Source organism: Anolis carolinensis, chromosome 4 (genome assembly GCF_035594765.1).
Source record: "Anolis carolinensis isolate JA03-04 chromosome 4, rAnoCar3.1.pri, whole genome shotgun sequence".
Taxonomy (NCBI): domain Eukaryota; kingdom Metazoa; phylum Chordata; class Lepidosauria; order Squamata; family Dactyloidae; genus Anolis; species Anolis carolinensis.
Genome location: NC_085844.1, coordinates 107,715,018 through 107,732,389, shown reverse-complemented (window position 1 = coordinate 107,732,389; position 17,372 = coordinate 107,715,018). Strand labels below are relative to the sequence as shown.

The 17,372-nt window shown below is 37.1% G+C and overlaps 1 protein-coding gene across 6 annotated transcripts in view; it reads left to right on the top strand.

The window, feature by feature from the left end:
• Positions 1–17,372, top strand: part of cdh10 (cadherin 10) — a 150,589-nt gene that overhangs the window by 101,313 nt on the left and 31,904 nt on the right. For all 6 annotated transcript variants that reach the window (XM_062977614.1, XM_008114204.3, XM_062977616.1 and 3 more), the window contains 3 exons: positions 8,114–8,233; positions 8,981–9,148; positions 15,941–16,128. In XM_062977614.1, the coding sequence (XP_062833684.1) occupies positions 8,114–8,233; positions 8,981–9,148; positions 15,941–16,128 (476 nt within the window). The remainder of the gene's footprint in view (positions 1–8,113; positions 8,234–8,980; positions 9,149–15,940; positions 16,129–17,372) is intronic.

Genomic DNA, 17,372 nt, shown 5'->3' with positions numbered 1-17,372 from the left:
GATAACTGGTGGATGGAGCTGCAGTCTAGCAAAATTCATGGTGACATATTTCCTCATCCCAGCTGTAATGTGTCAAAACATGTTTAACGACTACTGAAAAAGTTTATCCAATGACCTGCATTGTATATATTGGGTTTTTTTCCTCCCATATTATTCAACCCCTTTCACCCTATCTTTTGATTTTAATTACCTTTTCATACTACTATGAACAGTACTTGAAAAATAAGTTCTTAAAAATATGCATCATGTTAACACATCATCCAATCTGTCTGTGAGGAAATCAGTGCTCACTTCTATAGAGAAAATAAAATATGCTCTGTTTGCTATTGTTTAATTAATATTTTACAGGAGTTACAGTAATTGACACAATACAATTAATACCCAGCAATATATCTAGCCATTATTTTTTTTTAAAAAAAGATACAAGCATCTCCTTTATCTCCTCTGATTCTGCCCTGCTTCCTACAAAGTAAGAATAATTTGAATGTTGATTGGGATGGTGGTGGGGAGACATTTGTTCCTTAGTGTAGCCAACAAGAAATTAACAAATACAGAAAAGGAAGAGAAAGATCAGCCATTACTACACTAAGTACAAAGCTGATATAATACCAATACTACTACTACTACTACTACTACTACTAATAATAATAATAATAATAATAATAATAATAATAATAATTTATTTATTTATATACCTCCTCAGGAGGACTCAGGGCAGTTTCCAATATAAAGCAAAACGTTCAATTGACCATACAACAATGTGAACATAGTAAAAATAATAAACATAATAAAATAAGTACAGTTCAAAACAATCCACAAAAGTTAAAATCCAGTTTCAATATGCTCCATCAATGGGTTCAATTTACCAATGACCAGAGCTTCAGAATGGGCATGGCCAACCATGTGGTAATTACAGTGTTCTGTTGTTACTTCGTGGTTCACTTTTTGCTCCCTCGCTGTTTTGTGGGTTTTTAATTAATATTAATGTACACATTTATCGCAGTATTTTTGCAGTTTCGTGGGTTTTTGCATTGTGCAAAGGGTTTTGGAAGGGGGGGAGAGGGGAGGGGAGGGAAGGGTTGAAAATAAAAAAGGGTTATTTAGCTTCCATTCTTCTTCTCTGCCGGTGTACTCTATATTGTAACTGCTAAAATAAAGTACAGACCGCATTGTAATAAGTAGTCTGTGGTTTGCTCTCCTCCACACATAGAATAAATATAGTTTCCCTACTACACGTATTTTCACTTATTGCAGGTGGTCCTGGAACATAACCCCTGCGACAAGGGAGGGAACACTGTATTTTGCACAAGAATTGCTGATCACATATGCCCCTAATAGGGACATCTTTTTTTTTATTTTGCAGTAAAAGGTCAGAGCACACAGTATATCTCAGAAGACAGTTGGGCTCTGGCAAATCTTGTTTCCTCTTAGCACAACTGAATTAAGCCTGGATTTGGGGAAGAGACGGTGTTTATTAGTCCAGCACACAAATATGACTTTGCAACTTGTAGTAAGGAAACCATTAATTGGATGACTCTGGTGTGACAAGGTGCTTCCAACAAACAGCTTCCTTTGTGGAGGAGACTCTCAAGCCATCATTGCCTCATAACCTTTAAGTGCTGAAATGACTGGCAGAGCAAATTGACAAAGTATAAAACAAATAATAACCTCTTAATACCTGAGGAGTCTGCTAGACAGAGCAGGGTGAGAGAGACATGCTAGGCTGATTTTGCTGATCAGCAGCAAAACAAGAATCAGGTTACATGTGATTTGTGTGGGGTGATGGTGGTGTGAAGCTAAAGCGTCTCCTACAGCAATGATACACAATGGCTTTGGAACACCATCATATTATGGTTGTCTGATTAACAAGATCCTGCAACACCAGCTGTTGAACTCCCTCACACACTGCCTCACAAGTACTGCTTATGTCCTAAATATTAATCCACTATGAAACAATCAGTGATTATACAGGAGTCTCAGGGATGGATTAAAAGATCTAGAGGATCTATACTAAGCTGCATTGTGAGGAGCTCCCTACACATTGGCCTTTGTCTCTTGTGCCACAACAGCTTGTAGAGGAATATCCTTTATTATCTCTTCCCTTCCTTCATTGCATCTTGAAATCCCATGTACTTTCTTTGTCTTTTGATGAGCCAGCTTTCTTTGCTGTGGCTTTCCTGTTGGTATGCAGAGGCCAAGAGAAGACTTCACAGCTCCTCACTTTTCTCCACTCTTCAAATTGGTTTTTTTTTTTTACCGCTCTTTCCCCATGTCCCCTCATTTGTCTCTCCTAACCTACTTATTCTTTGTCTTTCATTTCTTTGCTTGCCTTTGGTCTGTCTTGGATCCTTTGGTTTTGCAGCTCTACATCTGAATTACGGAAGCTATGATTTTCTCCTTGTTGCTGATTGCTGTCATCCTTCCCAGTCTCTCAGCCTTCTAATCTGTTCCGCCCTCCTGCCTCAGAGATATCAATGCAAACTTCACACAGGTGGGACCACCTTCTGAGTTCACAGGAGGGCTGCAACAGTTATATTGCCGTCCTTCTGAGCTGGTGTTCCTTTTGTCTTTCTCTTCTGAAGTCCAACAATCTATTTATAGTGGCTACCTCCTCCCTCTCTCTGCAGGCTTTTTCATTCACTCCATCATTAGTAGGATATGGCCTCTTTCCTGCTGCCGGATCCACAATGATTCTTCCTAACAGGGTGTGTTTTTGTCTTTCTTTCATTTGTCCTAGTGGAGTTTAAATACCTTTTTCCCAACCCAAAGAAACACCAAAAGATAGCATTTTACTGTTTCTTAAATTATTTGTGGAATGCCTTAGAAGCACAAGTATTGATAGCTTCATACAACAATCTTGCAAAATTACAGTGTAGCTTTGCTGCACCCCCCCCCCCCCAACACTCCCCATTCTCTCTTTGCTGCACTCCCTTTACGTTCCAATGTTTCCAAAAGCCAGGAAAATACAACAGTTGAGAAATCTAATTTCAGAAACTGCTTTAGTTGTGCTTTAGGCCAGGAAACAAATCCACACAGCGTATCTGTATAGTCTTATAAAACATCAGTAAGCAAAATCAATACAGATTCACTCTTCTTAAGAGGGATACCCAATTATTATGTGCAAAGGAGGTGCTGTTACCATAAAAGATAGCCTCCAAATGCTGCAATTAAAGTTGCGACAACAAATAAAGACAGATATGTCTCTCATAACCTTTAATAATCAATTGTTCTTCACCAATTCTGTGGGATAGTCTAATGTATTATTTAGTTTCCCACCACCTCTTTTTAATTCTTATTCTCTGAATTTGATTTCATGCATTCAGATCAGGAATGGGAATAATGTGGTCCATCAGGTATTAAAGACCAATTCCTGCTGGCCAGACTTGCTGGGAGCTGCAGTTCAACAACATCTCAAGGGACACACTTTGCCTACAAATAGCATAGCTTCTTCATTTCAACTTCAATTTTATTCCATCAGAGTTCAGATATATGCTAAGCTATGAAAACCTACTCGGTGATCAGTCTGACAAATTGAACACTGGCTCCTGTTAATTTCAAATAAGATTCAATTTTCCCCTTCCATTACTGCAAAAAATCTGATTTAAAACCTGTATATGTATGTGTGTGTGTGTATGGTGTAAGATGCCATCATTCAGCAAACTGGTGGCAATAATTTATTCACTGCAATATCCCATGGGAATGGGATTCTTGAAATGGAAATCATAGAGATGGTATATTTGCACAGAGGGCACTGTGTCAGACAAGTATTCTCCTTCCACATCCATAGGTTAATAATATATGTTAGTTTAATTCCTCACTGAAAATGGATCATTGTATTAAAGATTATGCCAAATTCCAAATATGAAAAAAGGCATTAAATAAACCTTTTTTTCCTAAACCGAAAATAAAAACACACAAAATAAACCCAAACCAAATAAACAGAACGGAAATGAAAAACAGTGCCACACAATTTGTTTGGAATTCCTTCTGATATTCTCCAGTGCCTTGAAACCGGACTCCTGGTTCTTCAAAAGATTTTGATCTGCAAAGCATAGCACACGGGTGTGCCATTGAAAGAGATTAAAAATTGGCTGGCAGGCAAGAAATAAGATGATTTAAAAAAAAAAGTAACAGTTGAAAATGCAGAATTGTAACAAGCTGGGTAATGCTGCAAGGGTGAGTCAAGGCTCACTTTATTTTTTCCTCAGAAGCCTTTGAAGGCTGTACAGTTTCTAAAATGGTTAAATGTAGAGATGAAACAGAAGGAAAGGCCCTTAATATATTCAAATTGATTGGAACGGATTAGTCTTCCACCTGATTAGAGGATCAGGCATTTCAGCATGGCAAAAGAGACGGCAAGGAAGCTACAGGGTAGAATTTGCTGTGCCTTTAAAGCTGGCCAAATTATTCATTATAAAGTTATTGCCCCCCACTTCTTGCTTTAATGATCAGTCATTTTTATCTATGATGGATTAATTTGTGCCAGCTCCATCCCTGTAATAAATGTGGACAAGGCTTCTTTACCAAAGTATCAAACAGAGTTGTCTGGTCTCAGGGCAGCAGTTGAAGCTCCAGGGAAGTGCTGTGCCTCCATAAGCCTGCAGACAAATCCCAAGATGAGTGGTACTGGAAAAATATAGTTTTATTGTTGAGAGTGATGTGGCTCTAAATCCCCTGCCTGACTTACCAAACAGGGACTTTGTGGTGGATGGTGCTCCCCATCCTCTGCCATCTTTGTAAGGGCTCCCTCTGCCCAGGAGCCCCTTTGTGCCATTCGGTTTGGTGCACTGCTGGCCAGCAAGTCAGGAGGCAGTGCCTCTGTGCCATCTTTGGCTGGGCCCTGTTTAAAAGCAGGGGTGCCCAGGAGGCCTGCCCAGTACCTCTAATAGATCTCCATCCATTCTCATATGGCTTGCAGGGCCCTGTGGGTCAGTGTACTGTTAATATGTATGAAAAAAAACCCATTTTGCTGTGTGCACAGCTCTGTGATTGTGGAAAGGGAGCAACTAGTACAGCTTCTGGAGACCTTTTGGTCACTGTCTATCAGCCAGAAAATGTTCCCTTTTAATTTTGGGTTTGTCATATCATCTAGTCAGCAAGGGTTTAGGTGGGTTTATTTGACACGGATTTCAATCATGAAGGCCAAAAAGACATTGTGTCCCCACCAACCCCTGGGTGAATTTGACCCATCCTTGTGACATTGCAACAATCGCTGTGAAATCTCAAGGCATTTAATAGTTAACAACCCTAGTGGAAAGATTATGAGTGATGAATAAATAGGAGTACTATGAGATAAGACAGTGGCTATTAGATTGAATGTGAAACAATAATGCTTTTCATCATTCTTTCCTATGGATGCCAACTATTCCCCTCTATACTTAGGACTTCATATGGTTGTGGGTTGCATTGAAGCTATACAAAGGTGCTACCATTTAGACTATGTAATTGCTTATTGAGCCTGTTATTATGTACATTGACTAACAACTAAAATAATGAAAAGCATCACAGATACTGGCATTCTGCAGAGGTTGCTCTCCTGACTTCATAACACACAATTAAGTAATAGTTTCTACACACTTAAGAAACTGCCACTGATAGTGCCCTTCACACGATACAAGCTTCAAATGTGGGGTAGAGATAGTTTGCAGTGTCTGGAGTGTGTGTTTTCCCCACAATTCCTGAGTTGATTGGCAAGCGACTTATTCCTTAATTCCCCACATAGAGATGTGTAAAAATGCCTAAATTATCATGTGATGGAAATCCCCCTTTGCCCGTTTGTAAATAAAACAATGATGTTGTCATGGAGGGAGGTGCCAGGAAGGGCGGAATTGATTCCTTTCTGCTGCCATTGCCATTTTGGGACTGAGGGGGTATAGCAAACAAGATATTCAAAACATCCTGGAGAAAATAGCAATGATGCAAATTCTGCACTTCATCTAGTGTCTCTGCAACCATAGAAACCTCACTCTTTCAACATTCTCCCCTCTTCCTGTGTTGATCATAAAAGTCCTTTTGAACTCTTGCCTCTCAAACTCCTCCTGTGCTGCCAGGCTTTTGTTTTGCCTACCGAAAGAATAGCATAGAAAGATTTAAGAGAGATAACACTTCATTCCCCCCCCCCCTCCCGCTCCTGTAAGAATGTAAGAATAACCCCTCTATATATGCTGTTATGAGTTTTTCGGGATATATATTGATGACAAATCTTAAAGAAAGCAGAGATAAGGATTTGGTATGATGGATATAGGAAAATCTTCCATTTAATTATAAAATTGCCTATGGTGAAGCTTTAATAATAATAATAATAATAATAATAATAATAATAATAATAATAATTTCTAACCCACCCCATCTCACTGGAGGGACTCAGGGCGGCTTACAGACATAAAACATAAAAACTGGCAAACATTCAATGCCATTTCAACAACATAATACATCTTAAAGGAAAACCTACTCTCCCATGAACTATATATCCCAACAAGAAAGCTGTTAAAAAGACTTGAATTCAATGAGATTGCATCATGTAGCTATAGGGACCTACAGTGCCCTATCCTCCAGTTCAGTTCTTTTTATTCTTTTGTTTATTTTTTCCTCTAATTCTTGTATATCATGTTTGATGTAAAGTGCTGGAGAACTCAAATGTCACATCACTAATGTTCCATTTTAGAACACTTTAACAAAATGAATGAAAACTGTTCCTGGAGGGTTTTTTTTTTCACTTATAGACCACATAGTTGCATTGTTTTTATTGCTTTGTATATGGTTTAAGCAGATGGGGCACTATGCCAGGAAGCTTACACTATGCAGGCAATCCCCAAGTTACAAACAAGATAGGTTCTGTAGGTTGTTGTGTGTTTTCTGGGCCATACTGCCTGGAAAACACACAACAGCCCTGTGATCCCAGCCCTGAAAGCCTTCGACAACACGTTCTATAGGTTTATTTTTAAGTTGAATGTGTATATAAGTTGGAACAGGTACATTTTTTAATGTAATTCCACACACACACACACGCACACACACACACATATAAAAGCTTTGGATCACAGGTAAAGGTTAACACTCCTGTGGTGTTTGTTTTGCTGTTTGTGCCCCTGTTCAGAAGGTCTCACCTCACTTTCTGTTCCTGTGATAATTGGATTCCAGAAAATGTGACATGTTGTGGAAACAAGGTTTGGTGATAAAGCTTCAGTGGAGACACCTTTTCCCCATGATTACTCTTTAAGGGTTGAATTTCCCCTCAGAGGGGTAGATTTCTCCAACTTATTGTTTTCTCTCACCCATTTGTAACTATGAGTAATTTGTAAGTTGGATGTTTGCAACTTGGGGACTGCCTGTATTGTAATTGTTTTAAAAAAAAACAGTGTTGTCTCATATAGAGACAATTATGACCCTTTGGTTAAGATAATTTGCTTAACTCATTCATGAAAGGATAGTAATTCCAAGACTTAAAACTCTTAGCACAAGTAAACACAGATGCAGCTTAGGATTCAAGCTGAAGAGGTAGCTCAGCCTCCTAATTTAGAGTGTGGAGTCTCTCCACCCCCAATTTTAACCATGAGTTCATCCACACTGTAGAATCACTGAAGTTTAACACCACATTAGCTGCCATGGTTCGATGCCATGGAATCCTGGGAGCTGTACTTTACCCTTCCCTGCCAATGAATGCTGGTGTCTCACCAAACCACATAGCATTGAGCCCTGATAGTTAAAATGATGCCAAACTGCATAGATGCATCCCATGGGCTTCACCAGGCTGAGTACCTTTGAGTGTTCATAATCATAATCTGGGTCTATTTTAAAAAAATGGCCTAACCTCAGGACTTCAAATGTAATGATGGGTTCACATGGAGTTACTGATGATATCTGCTGTTGCCTCCAACCAGTCCCTGCAGGATCCAGTGTAATTATTTTTCCCACAGTGGATCCATCTTTAGTTATTCCTGCTATCATGAAAATGCTCTTATTAGGTTCAATGGAAGGTCTCTTAGTCTTATTGTATACTTATCGTAAAAAAAATAGCAGGGGAAAAATTTCTCTCCGTGTTTCTTTGAATGTTGTGTGTAGCACTCTCATCTTCCAACAGCATGTAAAACTAAGCCCTATCTGAATGTTATAGGTACTTCTGTTGTGCAAGTCACAGCCACGGATGCCGATGACCCTTCTTATGGAAACAGTGCCAGAATCATCTACAGCATACTTCAAGGCCAACCGTATTTCTCAGTGGAACCAGAAACAGGTCAGGGATAGGAATATTATTTTGTTTCAATTTTTTATCTGCCTTGGACAAGAATGTTAAAGAAGCAGAACAGTCACAGCTATTTTTCAGCTGTGTGTCATGACCTGATACTTTTAGGAATGAAATCCCGGATGTGTGAAATGTGAAAATCGTATTGATAGATTTTGTACTTGAAAAAGAGGGGAAATAACTTTTTTTAAAGTGCAATGTAGTGTGAAAGCTGTTCTGTATATTATATGCAAAATGAAATGATGTAATTCTAGAAAGTACCACTTTGGAATCTAGGTGAGAAAAATCTCCTTGAATGCTCTACCATGTTATTTTTTTAAAATTCAATGCACTAAATTTGCAAATGTAATGGTATGTGTGTGTGTGTGTGTGTGTGTGTGTGTGTGTGTGTGTGTGTATATATATATATATATATATATATATATATATATATATATATATAACAAATTCCATTGTGGGGAACATTGAATTGCATTCAGTTTCTCACCATTTAAAATACTACATCAAATATGCTATCATCTTGTAATAAATAGGACACCCCTATTTTCTGCTTATCATTTTTTCTGAGTTTTAGCTTTTTTTGTTAAATTATTCCAGATTATAAAATATCTTTTGAAATTTTAGAATGGTTATATTATTTCAAAATGTGTGCTTGTATATGTGTATGCATTTTTACATGCAACTTTAAATGATGCAAGTATTGTGAGCACTAACAAGTACTTATTTGTTTGTTTAAAGGAATCATCAGGACCGCTTTGCCAAACATGAACAGGGAAAACAGAGAGCAGTACCAAGTTGTTATCCAGGCAAAAGACATGGGAGGCCAGATGGGTGGATTATCGGGGACCACGACAGTGAACATCACCCTGACTGATGTCAATGACAATCCACCTCGGTTCCCCCAAAGTAAGCCTCCTTTAACAGCCCTTCTGCACAACAAAAGCACCAGAATGCAAAGAGTTCAGCAACCACCATCTGGTTTAATTTAAAGAAAACCTAAATTAGAAAATCTGGCACACACGAACAAAAGGCTTATATGCTGATTTATTCAATTTTATTAAAAGCAAAAATGAAATTTTACGGGAGCATCATTGTTATAGGGTGGGGGATGATCAGACAGAATAACAGGAGAAAACCTTTTTGATAAGCTCTATAATCAGAAAGCCACAATCCATTAAAAGGATGTAATTTTTTTGATGCAATGTGTAACTGAAGCAATTTCCCTCAGTTTTTTTTTTTGATTTTGTTCGGAAAAGGGTTGCCTTAGTGTTCCTCTGTGGCTGAGAAAGTATGACATGCCCAAGAGAGTGTGACTCACTCAATGGATTTTAATTCTAGTTCAACACTCAAATCACTATACCATGCTGACTTTCATTGAGAAAGTATTTGAACACTGCATTCCTGCAGTCTGTGTAGTTTTCAAGAACTATTCACAGTTTGAGAAATATTTCCATGTGACTTTTTTTGTACAGAAAACAGCCATGTCTTTACAGGAAAATGCTGCTTTTTGAGCAGGAAGTGACATTGTTTTATGTGCATGTAACAATATTCTCTGCACAGATATATTATTTTCTGCACAGAAAAGGCTGTTTCCACACAAAAATGTCATTTCAAAATTCTGTATAGAATACTCCTCACGCTATGAAGATTCTCATCTGTCCAGGATTCTTCGCATCAGGGCCTTGCAATTTTCAATTTTTATTTTATTATTTTAAAAGATTGCTTCAATTTCTATTGTATAATTGCATGCAATTTTATCTCCTTGAAATTTTTAAAATATATGATAAAGAGGTAACTGACATAATTATTCCAGATTGCTATGCAATTAGTCCAGTTTTCCAAGAATTCTTAGGTAATGCTTGGAAAGATAATGCTTCTTACAGAGCTTTTCTTTTCCAAGAAAGCTTTGAAAAATGAAGCTCAGCTAGCCTTCTGGCCGGACTCCCCCATAAGTGTTACATGAAAACAGTTATCTGTGAGTAATACTAGCTGCATGGACCTCAACGTTTTAAGTCCTAGTGTTTTTTTGTTCTAACCAGGAGAACTTGAAAAATCAATTGCCTTCTCAATCCATTAAGTAGTGAGACACTGGGAATATCATTTCTCATTATATAAAGCAATAGCAGACAGATTCTGGGCATGCTTGGAAGTGCACAAGATTAATACACACAGCACTATAAGAAGAGAACATTTTTGATTACATTCAGTCATTCAATAGCTCAATACTTTTTATTTGTCTATGACTTACTATATGAGATTTTGAATACATGTACTCATCACTCTGTTTTATGTTAAAGGGAAACAATAAGGAAAATGAGAATTTCAAGGTAGATTGCATGCTATCATACACACACATGTTTAATAAGAGGATTGGGAGAAGAAGTAAAGAGGAATAGTGAGAATCACCAGAGCAGCCCCAGCTATCTTAAGGATGTAAATTCTACATTTTACTACTCTCGAGAAGTTTATGGACTACTGAAAATGGTTGTAATGCATATTCTTACTGCACGGAATATCTGTCTCATTGATTGCTTTCTGCTACTGCTGGTATAAAATTATGCAAAGCAGACTATTAGAGGTGTTCAGAATATTTATTAATGTATTTTTTATTTTAAAAAGTCCACAACTGAACCATGTTTTGGGCTATGTAGCTCTTCTTTATGGAAATGTTTAAAAATAAAATTCCATATTAAAATCATTACCAGAAATATATATGCTTGAATATAGAAAACATGTTAGGAAATATCACAGTGCTATGCACAGTTTTAAAAATGCTGTCTCTGGAATTGCCAGTGAGTCTAAAGAAATAAGACTTTAAAAATGTCAGAATAGATATTATATTATAGGAACTGAGAAACTACACATCAAACTGTATTTTACTTTAGTTTTTTATGTTTCTAAAGATCAAATTATAAGAAATGTTAAATATGTTGCATGCATGTGTGCTGTTCCAGGTTGGATTTTGTTGCAACATTTATTCCAGGGAGAAATCACTTAATTTCCCCCTCTTCCCAATTTTCAAATTTGCAGTCAGTGTTCATCTCTGTTCTGACCCTTCAGCATCAGTTGTGTCTTTTTCACTGTGTGATCTTGACCAAGGGATCCCATTAGGCTATTTTAGTCATTTGTGAAAGTACAATGAATAAACTGAACAGTTTTACAGTGGCAAGGCTTCACTTTTGACTTCATTAATTCAGTTATGGACAGTGCAGCTGTAAACACTGAAAGGTCTGTTAGCATGACTGGAAAACTAAAACAGATATAGTTTCCAGTCCTATGGAAATATTTCTCTTCATGCAGAGCTGGATGGACAAACGCCCTTACTGAAATTCTTCTGAGGAAATACATTAGGAGTAGAATATATCCCTGTCCTGAAATGGTGGCGGGAACAAGTTAATTTAATAGTGTGAGGTATTCTGATCAAATTCAGCTATGCAGAAAACTCAGTATCAGTAGGACAATGTCATAATTGTTCAGTAATGCTGAACTTTTACCGTTATCCTCTGCCAGTTCTTTTCATCACAGTAGCCAGTGGCTGTGTCATGGTTCATTTTGACTGTGTCATACCTAATAATAATAATAATAATAATAATAATAATAATAATAATAATAATAATGACTTAGGGAGACTGAAACATCCCAAGCCTTCATCCAGCTTACCATCCTAATTCTATAGAATGATCCACGAAAGTAGCAAACACTAATTTCAGTAATTTTCTTCTGACTATTAGAAAGTTTTTGAAAAACATGCAAACACTATTAGCAATTTTTAAAAGCTGTTTGCAATTTGGAACTTTGCACAAAATTTGCAAAAGGTTGTTTTGTGCAGAAAATAAAATTTTCTGCACAGGAAATGTCAACATTAATGGAAGAATATTAAGAACATTTCATAAGTACTAAGCAAACTTATATAAAATCAAAAAATTCTTCAGGAAAAGATGTATAAATATCTACAAAAACAGAACATATCAAGCATCTCAAAGCAACAACATAAACTGCTGAATTGGAAAAATAAAAATCAACAAAGTTCCTGATCCAGATAGTTTATCAGTAATGTATTATAAATGTTTCAAAGAAGAATTGTGTATACCATTGAAATACACACTTAATTTGGTTCTGAAAGAAACATAAATCCCACATACATGGGAGGAGGTAACAATAACATTAATACCAAAAGACCAGGATATGACAAAGGTGAGCAATTATAGTTCTATCTCCCTCTGAAACAATTGTTATAAAATAATCAAGTCTATATTGGCAGAAAGACCCAAAAACATGCCTCAAGAAAGGATTCATCAAGATGACTTTCTACCTAAAAGGCAGTTGAGAAATAACACAAGGGAAGTTATAGACAGCATAGAATATGTAGAGCACCAAAATGAAAAGGAAGTGATGTTAATCTTCCTGGATGATGAAAAAGCCTTCAATCAATTGAACTGGGAATTCTTTATATCTATAATTGAAAATATGAATTTTGGGAGCAACTTCATATTATGGATGAAATCAATTTATAATACTCAGCATACAAAAATCCTAGTAAATGGAAATTTAGCAAACTTATGACAAATCCAGAAAAAAATGAGACAAAATTGCTCTCTTTCCCCACTATTGTTAATATTCTCAATGGAAATCTTGATTCTGAATATTAGACAAACTGAATACATCAAAGGATTATGCATACGAGGCCAAAGTTCTAAGAAAGATGATTTGATAATAGTTTTAGATGATCCTTTGACTAGTATGGAACCCTTATTAAAACACTACACACTTTAACATGCTGAGCCACCAGGGAAAACATCACAAAATAAAATCTGACCAACTGTTGTGATTTAAGAAGAGATTAACAGTTTGGCAGAAACATAAAATGTCCTATAGTTCTAAAAGTGATAGCTTGTGATTTCATTTTCCTTTACAACTACCAAAGTCCTTTAGCTGTGTGACACAACAGTACAAAACATTTTTTTAAAATCTACTATCATTTTAAAGCACCCTAAAAATTTAAGTTTTCTGCCTAAGAAATGAAGTAGAAAAGAAAGTAATGCTTCTTAACTTGCTTCAACTGTGTTTAGATGTAATTGTGTCTGAACTATATTTCTTATCAATTGCTAGAGACACTTTAGCCCATTTTCACTACAGTGGAAGTTGATCCATCTTCATTATCAATGCCTACTAAGAAACCTGAGATTTCTTAGTAGGCATTGTTTTGTAGATGTTTAGCAAGTTATCTTCCATGTGCATGAAAGTTGCTCTTTTCAGAAAAAAAATCCAGCTGCTTTACATTAAAATTAGCAGAACAAACACATTACAGTGAAACAGAGATGGCCAAAAAACAAAACTGTGCACTTATGCATGAAAACCTCATACGATGTATCTACACTGTAGAATTAACATGGTCTGACACCACTTTTACTGTCATGGCTCAATGCTGTAGAATCATGGGATTTGTAATTTGGAGATGCAGCAGTGCTCTTCATTTTCAAATGACTTATTTATTACTGAATTGTTATTTTACATTGTGAGATCAACCTTTATCTGGCATTACATCCAATTTGGAGTAGTAGCTTTACTGTGCAAGCTGTTTGTTCCTGGTCAACATTTAATTTTCCATGTGGAACACAGCTGAATTATATATTGTGACATTCCGGGTGTTTGATATTATGTTCTTGTACTGTACTGAAATACATCCTCCCATTTTCTTTCTTCCATTAAGTAAGAAGATTCACCGTTTTCTCATTATAAGGGCATTTCATAAGTTCTTTTGAATCTCTTTTCACAACATTTTGAAGCTTGTATTGTTGTTATGAGGTAGACACTGGTGCTATGTGTGTCTTTGTGTTTTTATATATTTCACTTCTTTTCAGCAATGTATTGCTTCATTGTCTGCCTTTGATTCATTGCCTGACAAAACTCTTTGGGAAGGGTTACTTCACAAATCTGTGGAGGTTACCTTCCGCTCATTTTCAGCACCAAAGCTTATTTTCAAAACCGAAATACTTTTAAAAAATGTTTCCTTATATAGACAACAGTGGTCATCATAAGAAAGTCTTCCAATGATAGCAGACATAATCCACAGGCACTTTATTCTGGTAGCATCATTTCATCTTATACTCCTTCTTCATACAGGGTAAAGATGAACAACATGTTGCCTGTGGGACACATACACATCCCTTTCATTTTACATCCTTGGCCATTGTAAAATTCCTATTGTGGGGTGGGGCAATTGCAGGCCTCACTTAGTTTTAGACAGAAATTTGCCACCAAATGTGAAGATGTTTCCCAGGTGTGCCATAGATTGTGCAGTCTGCCTCATTACTCAACAGCTTTCCAGTTAATGGTAGTTAATCTTGCTTACTTCCAGCATTTATGGGAAAGCCCACACAATGACATAATGCATGAATAGCCAATAGACATCTGACATAGATAAATGCTCATACAGTTAAAGGCAGACACTTAAATACAGACACATACTTAAGGTAAGTGCAGGAATCCAGCATTTCACCCACAATTTTGTTTTTCTTCAGAGGGAAAACTTGTGATATTGGCATAGTATAAATTGTGCAAACTTCCACACGACTGGGGGCCCTTCCAGACAGCTGATTAATCCAGTGTAAGGAAGTGGGATTAAAACTCCTGATGCCTCAAGGAGAGTGCACACATGTAGCTCTCAGTCTCAGGAAATGGTCCCATGGCATCCAGAAAGTTATGGTTAATGCAGATTGAAGAGAACCACAAAAGGTGTGGCGGGACATCCACCAGAGGTTTTCTTTTCTTCCCCTTATGACACTCCGAGATACACTGCACCTCTTAAGCATTTTGCCAAAGTTGCAGTGCTGATGCAAGTATAATGCAAGGTGTACAAGCAGATTTTCTGTCATTTCTCCTTATTTTATTTTATTTTATTTATTTATTTACTCTATACCCCGTCTTTCTCTACCCTGAAGGGGACTCAAGGCGGCTTCCTTACCCCCTGTCTTGGTACCTCCAGGTTAGCCCTCTGGAACCCCATTTCCCCTTGGGTTCACTTGCTTGTGACATGCTGCTCCTCTCTGTGTATTGTCAAGCTCCATTTCCTTCCAGTAATACATGAGAAATTAGAACAAAGGAAGGGTTGAACAGAGTTCTCATGGAAATTGCTTTCTTCTCATGCTTCCTGTGTGTCCATAGCTCCATCTGTTTACATTCCTCCATCAGCTGTTTTGGGATTTTAAAATGAAAATAAGCACCGAACTGAAGTAGTTTACACCAGCATACCACAAGGTACTATAATTTTTGTTGGAGCACTGGGGTATACAGTGCTCTGTAGCAGCACATTTTTAGCTGCATATCGGATTGTATGCAAACCTTTTTATCATGTGTTTTTCAAGTCATTCCACAATCAAGCTCACATTATGGGTATGCGTTTTGTAGCCCCCTCCCCATTTAATCCCATTTTCTACCAGATTTTCAGACTTGTGTATATGAGCCCTGGGAGTTAGCAACCGCAAGATGTACAGACTTCTTTTCAAAACATTCATTGTGATGATACAGAATAGCTTTTAAAAACAAACCTTAGATTTTAGTATACTATCTATACCTTCTTCCCTTTTAAATTTTTGTAAAATTAGTTGGTGGAACTGCAATGCTAAGATATTAACCAATATATGCAAGAAGTGAATAACACATTTCTTTGGTATTTTTTACTCTTGTTTTCCTTTGCAGGCTCTGTTCATTTCCGTATTCAGGAGTCCTCTCCAGTTGGTACTCCCATTGGAAGTGTCAAAGCCTCTGATGCAGACGTTGGGAGAAATGCAGAACTTGAATATCGCATTGTTGATGGTGATGGAAGGGATATGTTTGACATTGTTACCCAAAAGGACACACAAGAAGGCATTATAACAGTGAGGAAGGTTGGTATCTTCACTGTGAAGCACTGAAGTTCTTTTTAAAGAGGAAACAAAGTCACTTTGAGAGTATATATTACAAGTGATAGCCCTTTTAAAAGTTCAATCAGGAAATATTGTGTGATTCATATCTGCATAGCATCAGCACTTTGATGGGAACATTAATGGATTGTATGGATCTGGACTTGTGAGGCACAAGATGTTGTGTGGGAGGATGCACTTTTCTGGTCCCGAAGGAGAGGGCAACTTGCTATTCATCTAGAAGTGCAGAGCTGAGGTGTCACAATTGTGTGATGCCAGCAGCAGTTCAATGAGAAGGATGACAAAATTTGCCACTATCCTTGGCTGTGTGAATGCCACAGAAAAGCACCTTACTGTCATAGAGTCTTCTAAATAGGTGGTCAGTTGACAGGTTTTAAGGGAAGAAATAGGAGTTGTGGAAAACACCTTGCTAACCTTTTGGTGAAGTAATGGTAGTAGTCTGGAACTGCCTCGTTAGGTCCTGAGGCCCAGAAGTTGGGTCTTTGCCTTCACTTGTCCTGCAAGCTAGGATGGAGTTCCTTAGATCTGCTTTCCAGTACATGGCCAGACATGGATTGACCTTGGAGTTCAGATAATTCACCCAGAGAAAGCTCTGGATGGGCACCTGCATCATCTGATCACATACTAGGTTGCTTCTTTTAAGGTTCAACTCAATTTAATTAGGTTAACATTAAATATAGTGGCCTTTCCCCTCCCAATTACCTTGTCATTGTTATTCCATGATTCATCAGCAACTGCTTTAATAATTATCTGAGAATAGCATTATTTGGTAAAGTCATTTCCCACATATTTTCCCATTGCTTTATAATTTCAGGAAAATTATAAACTTGCATTAAGAATAGTGATAAGTAACACCAATGACACAGATTCAACTTTCCCCTTACATGAAACCTACCAGCTAGTGTGTATACAACATATATAAAACATCTAGAATTGTTGATGAACTGCTGGTTTTGAGCATAAGATTATTTCAGAGCTGAGTTATAATGAATATTCAGATGTTTTCACCAAAATGTTATGTGATTATTAGTGTTGTGCTTTTGTATGGAATTGTTGTTCGTTTTGTGTAGTTTCATTCGTGTCATCTCATTTTCATATTTGGTTCCCGCTAATGAAAATGGGCCATCTATATGACGTAATTTTTTGTCTGGCTAACAAAAAAAAACATGAAATTTTTTGTGCCATTGAGCTAGAAGGGTGACAATCAC